Raw genomic sequence first — 6,497 nt, 5'->3', positions numbered from 1 at the left:
CAATTAAAACATCAAGGACTTCCAAAGACTACACATATTTTGGGGAGAAAAACCTCAAACTCTAGTTTTAGTTCTAGCTCTCAAAGAACCTATCTAGCAGAGACATGGCAACAAACCAAATATACATTGTCCTTGATTTTTCCTAACTCCTCCTACACATCACTCATTCCCGTTAGTGTGATCTGATTATAGCAGTGTTGGGAGCCCCTCCTCTTGTCTCAGGAGAGACTGATTGCTAGCCAGGCCACAGCTTCTATAACCTGTGATGGGGCTTCCCCAGGTCTTCTCCCAGAGGAGAGACTATGAGATTTACCATGCAAGTGAACACTGTACGTGGGATACGAGCTGGGAGTAACAAATAGAGCAGAAATACAGAACAGAAAATAATCATCTTTGAAATGACAACAAATGGGACACAATATCTAAGCACTAACACCTAAGGGGGTGGCTGCCCAGCTCTGCAGAGCAGCTCCTCAGGAGAGAGAGGCTGACTTCTTTGCAGGTTGCCTGGTCTTCAGTCCTTGTAACTTTTCATCTTTGAGCGCCTTCAGGAATTTATCTGCAGTAGAGAAAAACCAACTTAGCTATAGCACAGAGAAGGACTTTTTCTCAACCTTCTGGTAATTGCGCTTCCTACATAAGCCTAAAATCCCCTAATAGCTGAAACATATCTAGGTGGAACAGTCTAGAAACTGTTTTTCTTCCAGGACTACAAAATAGGTATGTTACAGGGTATCTGATGGATTGCAGTGCATTCCTACTGCACATTAGGTTACTTCAAACATCTCCTCCCTGTGTGTTTGGGGGGGAGGCTGAGGGGGGCGTAGAGTGAAGAGCTTAACCTGCTGTATACAAGAGTTGAAATGATCTTTCTAGAACAATCTCCCTCCTTCAGTGGTTAAACTGAAAGGCTTAGCAGGGAAAGGTTATGGGTACACATAGCCTACTGACTAATATGTAATAAACACGCTCTTCTTGGAATGTGGCTGTATTGAACCCCCTTACACTCTAGTAGAGAGGTATTAGTTCACACATGAGAGGACCCTGCCACATCAGAATACTTGGTCTTCCCCATTTGAGACCTCAGATCAGAGATGGCAGAGGAGTCCAGAACTCTGACCACAGGGTAAGACTACCCTCCAGCACCAGGAACTGGAGTATCCCAAGACCAGACAGTAAAGAGCCTTGGGCCTTCCAGGTTGGGCAATTCCCAACTTCTTCCTCTCCTAAATGGGTGGAGTTAGTTCCAGGTGTGGAGGCTCAGAGCCTACCCAAAGGGTTCAGGATTATAGAGTTTGGGGCCAAATGGTTCAGGGCGGTCAGCTGTGTGGTGAAGGGGATGGGGGGGGTCAGTTGAGATGCAGGTCTGGGCTCTGGGGGGGAGGGATAGATTTTGGACCTGCGGCTCCCAGGGCTAGAGTCGGATCATTAGGCCACAATCTGGGTCCCCGGCCTGAAGCCAAGGAGGGAGCTAAGGTTGGGTTCAGGTTGGTCCCAACGAGGGTCACGCACAGCGCTGGGAGTCGAAGCCATCCCCAGTGATGGTGAGCAGCTCCAGCTCCTTGATCCGGATCTCCAGCTCGCACAGCTCCTCGGGGTGGGAGGCAGAGGCGAGCCGGGGCGTGGTGGGGCCGGGGGCCAAGGTCGAGGCAGCCCCCTCGGGCCCTGGCGAGTAGAAGAAGCGCAGAGGCTCGTAGGGGATGGAGGCCAGGCCGGAGGGCCAGGGCGGACAGGGACGCTCGCTGGGGGGCCCCAGGCCGGGCGGCAGCGAGGGCGTCGAGGCTGGGGGCCCGAGGGGGAGGGATCGCCCCCCGGCCGCCCCGCCCGCCGGCGCCCCGCCCGCCTTCAGAGGCACGAACAGCTTCTTCCAGATGTTAAAGTCGCTCAGCGGCGACGAGGAGATGCCCCGGTCGTAGAGGGACGGGAAATAGAGGGGTGGAGCCGGCCGCTGGCTCATCGTGGGGCTCTGGCTGCCGCGCCGCCCCTTCGGCATCTTTTGAATGGGAGGCTGCGTGGGAGGAACCCCGCGCCGACAGAGCGCGCCTCGGCCCCGCGTCGTCGCCGGGGTCGCGAAGTTCCACGGGCCACGCCCCGACGGAGCGCGGCCCCACCCTCCGCTCCAGCCCCACCCTAGACAGGCGGGACTCTGAAGTCCGAGGCCACGCCCCAGAACGTGCCCCGCCCCGCCGCAGGGAAAGCCACGCCCTCAGGCCTCCAGCCCTTGGTTTCCGCGAATGCCCAACACAAACTCGCTTCGCAGTAGCCCCGCCCCCACGCCGGCCCCACCCCCACGCCGGCCCCGCCCCGCCCCCGGCTCCTCCCACTATCTTCCAATTCCTTTGTCTAACGTTTTGGTGTGCGTGTGTGTTGGTGCTGGTGCTAGTACTTGAACTCAGGGCTTGAGCGCAGTCCCTGAGCTTTTCCTTTTATTTATTTCTTTTTTTTTTTTTTTTTTGCTCAAGGCTAGCCACACAGCTCTACTTTTGGCGTTTTGGTGGTTAACTGGAGATAAGAGTCTCATGGGTTTTCCTGCCAAGGCTGGCTTTGAACCCCTCACCTCAGGGCTCAGGCTTTTTGAGTAGCTACAATTACAGGCCTGAGCCACCGACTAGTGGCTCCTATATGTTTATCCCAAAGCAGGAAGCAGGGAGCTGGCCAAGACTGCAAAACAAAACTTTTTTCAGCCCTCCTGTCCTTTATTGAGGAAAGAAAAACATTCCCAACCACCTGCCTTAGAACCCTTTTCTTTCCTAATCATCTGGCCACTCCTCATCAGAGGAAAACAAAATGAATGGCTGACTTTTCGTGCTCTACAGTGGGAGGCAAAGGAGAAGAACGTTGGTTGGGAATGGCTATTAGAGCCCACCTGTGTTTTTCCAAACATAGCTGTGTTTATGCTAGATTCTGGAATAGAGGAACCTGGTCTGCATTTGTAATGGCCCTGAAACTAAGAATGTTTTCAGTGAAATCTGAAACTGTTTGTCTTCCAAACACGTAAATTGTTAGGTGCCATGGACTGGGTTCTGTCGGGACGATGGAGGACATCTAGGGGAGGAACTGGAATAGGATGTGGAGATGGCAAACAGACAACTCACACACATTAGGAGTGGATGCTGAGTGCGATTTAATGCAGAGGATAACAAACTTTTATAGCAAAAAGTCTCCATAAGAAAGGGCAAAAGTTTACACAATCTTGCTGCAGGGCTTCATTCTTGGGTGGTCACCGCTGGTCTGGTCGCCTGAAAGGCACTTGTTTCCGGCTTATCTCTAAGAAATATAATGGGTTTCGACATTTGTCACCATCTAACCATTACCTTATTTCTATAGAGGCCTTAATTGTCCCATAAGATCTTTCCTGTTCCTTCTATAATAGTAAGGTCATGGAGGCCTAGATCTAGCAAGTCTCTTAGTAAATGAAAGAGAGTAACAGGAAGTTCTTTCTCCTAAGTAGTTATCTCCGCAATTGCCATACATTCTGTTCTAGCCGCACCTACAGCTTCTGGCAAATCTCTTACAAACAATTCCTTCTGCTGAAGTGACATCGTGAAACCCCCAATACTTTTATATTTGCTTATGACTTGTCTACTAGCCTCCATAAGAGGGGTTTCAGGGTAGCACTTAACTCTGGTGAGTTTAGTCATATTTTTAAGACACTCATCAGATATTGGAGTCGTCAACACTCTTAAGAAAGAGCTTTGACTAAAGGAACGTTGACAATGAGTAAGTACGATGAACAGCAGAAACAGTAAAAGATTAATAGGCACTCTTATATAGTGAGGAAAAGAAAGGCAGAAACACATCTTTCCCAGGGGCTTGCCAGCCTTTCCAGGAGGTAGGCCTCTTTGAAGCCCCATTCTCCGAGGTAGACTTCGGTGAAGTCCCAAAACTCGGAAATAGGTCTCTGTAAAGCCCCATTCTCTGTGGTAGACTTCAGTGAAGTCCCAAAACTCAGAGATAGGTCTCTGAAGCCCCTTTCTTAGGTCTGATAGATGGTTTCCCATGCTAAGCAGACTCCACTGGAGTAGGCGTGGCAGTTAGGGCAACTAACTAACCACCAAAAGGAAATCCTCCAGGACCCACCTCAAACAGCACACTCTGAGTCACCTGGGGGAACCACCAAGGTATTTATTTAAGTGTAGCTTGTGATTATTAGTCAGAGAAGGAAGGGAAGGACAGGAAATATTCTCTGACAGTCTCACTGGGATGAGTAAACACAGATGAATGGGGGCCAGTCAAGATCAGTCAGTACCAGCATCTCAAATGAATGTTATGTCTGTACCCCAGTGCAGGTGAGGATTAGTTAAGTTTCCTTTTAAATATTTCCTTTTAAGTGTAGGAACTCTTCACTTAGTGTCCTTGTGTTTGACTGATCACAGAATAAGTATTTCTGGATGTCACTAAAGCACCCATCCCAGAACACTACACAGACACAGTTACCTACAGGAAAAGGGGGTTATTTGCCAGCCGAAGCTGACAAGGCCATCTCCCCTACAGGACGGGGAGAAATGGCACCTCTCGCTATTCAGGGGCATCCTTATAACACCAGTGCTAAAGGCAGGAGGTACTCTGCATGCCCAGTTAAGTCTGGGTGGAGAGTATGCACACCTATTCTGGGAGAAACCTGTGACCTGTGGAAACCCCCTGGGAGAGTTCTCTTTTCTGTGTGGAAGTCAGGGTGGAGTTCAGGTCTGGGTAGAGGATGTTCCGATGATGCAGCTGAGGGCTACAGATGGTAAGAAAACTTGGTGCAGCTTTATTATGTAAACAAGCAGAGAGACAAAAAAAGCAGATAAATGGACAAGCAGGAGGGCAGGGGCACACTCTGTTAGAGTGTGGGTGCTCTCACAAGGAGATAGAGACACATATAAAGTTACTTGGGCTGTTGGGGTACTGATAGGGCAAAGGCAGGGGGCCTGACTTCAAACTTACATAAACATAGGTGCACCGAAGTCAGCATTCCTCTGCACCCTCCCCCCTCCTCTCCCATGTCCTAGTGCTCAGCCAGCCCGCTGTCATGGCCTCTGCTCTTCCAGGCCTCTTCCTGGCAGGGTGCTGGCACTCAGTGAAAGTTATTTGTGCCACAATAAGGGCAAAGCTATTTTAAGAAACCCAAAACAGTCTTTTCTTTATTACTCATCTGAATGAGCTGTTGTGCTGATCTTGGTGTAGGGCCTCTGGTATTCCAACTTCTGTATACTTCTGTTTACGATAGATACCCACTATTCCAAGAAAGTTTCCAAAGCATGCAGTCCAGCCCATATTCTGATTTCCCTGGATGGATGGATTTTTGTGTCATTACAGAGTAGTAATTTAAAAGTATAAATAAATAAATTTAAATTAAGCAATAGCCTGAGAGGTAGTTTATAGGGTGTACAGAGCCTAGAAGAGAGTGGGGTGGGTGGACGCTCTGTCAACCAGCACCAACTAGTTGACCTTGAACTGACCTTGTAGCTGAACTTACTATTACAGTTATTATCCTGGTTACATCACTTACAGGATAGGTCTGTCTGATATCCTGTTCACAAACAACGGAATTAGCACAGGGATATTCCCAAGGCTGAGATGACTCATGGATTTGAATACTTGAGAACAAGGTTCAGATGACAGTGGCCAGGGCAACTCCATGGATTCAGCAACAGGAAGAATCAACTTCTTGTTTTATATGACTTCAAAGTGGTAGACTGTTGGCTGTCTCAATGATTATTCACCACCTTCACCCAGAGCTGAGGGAAAGATTGACCCTTTCCTCTTTTAACTAGAGTGGCCCCGAAATACAGTTCCATAGGGAAAGAACAGAAGATAATTGGAAGTTTTCTAGTAGGAGAGACAAAAGCAATTGATGTTTTTCTCCTATTGTCTTTTTTTCTCCTTCTTCTTCCCTACCTCCTTCCTCTTTTTCCCTTCCTTCTTTTCTCCCCCACCCCACTCTCATTTCTTTCAGTATTGAGGACAGCAAGAGCTTGTGTTTCAGCCACACCCCTACTCCACCTTTCCTTTTCCAGCCTCAAACTTAAAGCAATTTGGGAACTTCTGTGGTCACTTCGAAGTGTTCGTTAGGTAAAAACCAAGTATTTCAGTGTTTCAACCCAGACATTGCTGATTGTGGAACCAATGCTAGCAGTTGCTTATCTCTAGCTTTATGCAAGAAAATCAGACTTTCTGGTAAGTTGTCGGTTACTTGCAGCTGAATACCTTCTGGAGAGACTCATAGTTTCACTCAACGTTTTTTTTTACATTCTTGCATAAATTGAATCCCAGGAGAGACTATATGTCCATCCTTTTTTTTTTTTTCCTTTGGCTGGGGTAAAGGGTGGGCTATACTTACTAGTTTTCCAAGACTAAACTTAAAAGGGTGGATATAATTCCCAAAAGAATGGTTCTGTTTAGCAGGTACAGGCCTAGTGGCTAAAATCCAAATGTCCATTATAGTAGATGCTGTCACTACAACTGATAAAGGAGAGGCTCTTTAGCGTCCTAAATGCCTCCTACCGCAGGAG

General features: G+C 48.4%; 1 protein-coding gene across 1 annotated transcript; it reads right to left on the bottom strand.

Moving 5' to 3' along the window:
• Positions 1 to 370: 370 nt before the first annotated feature.
• On the bottom strand, positions 371 to 2,084 carry CUNH11orf91 (chromosome unknown C11orf91 homolog). The gene is made up of 2 exons (XM_070032040.1): positions 1,513 to 2,084; positions 371 to 559 (listed from the first exon to the last, which is right to left on the bottom strand). The coding sequence occupies exons 1-2, from the start codon at positions 1,991 to 1,993 to the stop codon at positions 474 to 476; spliced, it is 567 nt and encodes a 188-aa protein (XP_069888141.1). The 5' UTR covers positions 1,994 to 2,084; the 3' UTR covers positions 371 to 473.
• Positions 2,085 to 6,497: the final 4,413 nt, after the last annotated feature.

This window comes from Dipodomys merriami, unplaced genomic scaffold (genome assembly GCF_024711535.1).
Source record: "Dipodomys merriami isolate MVZ:Mamm:240054 unplaced genomic scaffold, mDipMer1.0.p SCAF_21, whole genome shotgun sequence".
NCBI lineage: Eukaryota > Metazoa > Chordata > Mammalia > Rodentia > Heteromyidae > Dipodomys > Dipodomys merriami.
This window is presented reverse-complemented; position numbering and strand designations above follow the sequence as displayed.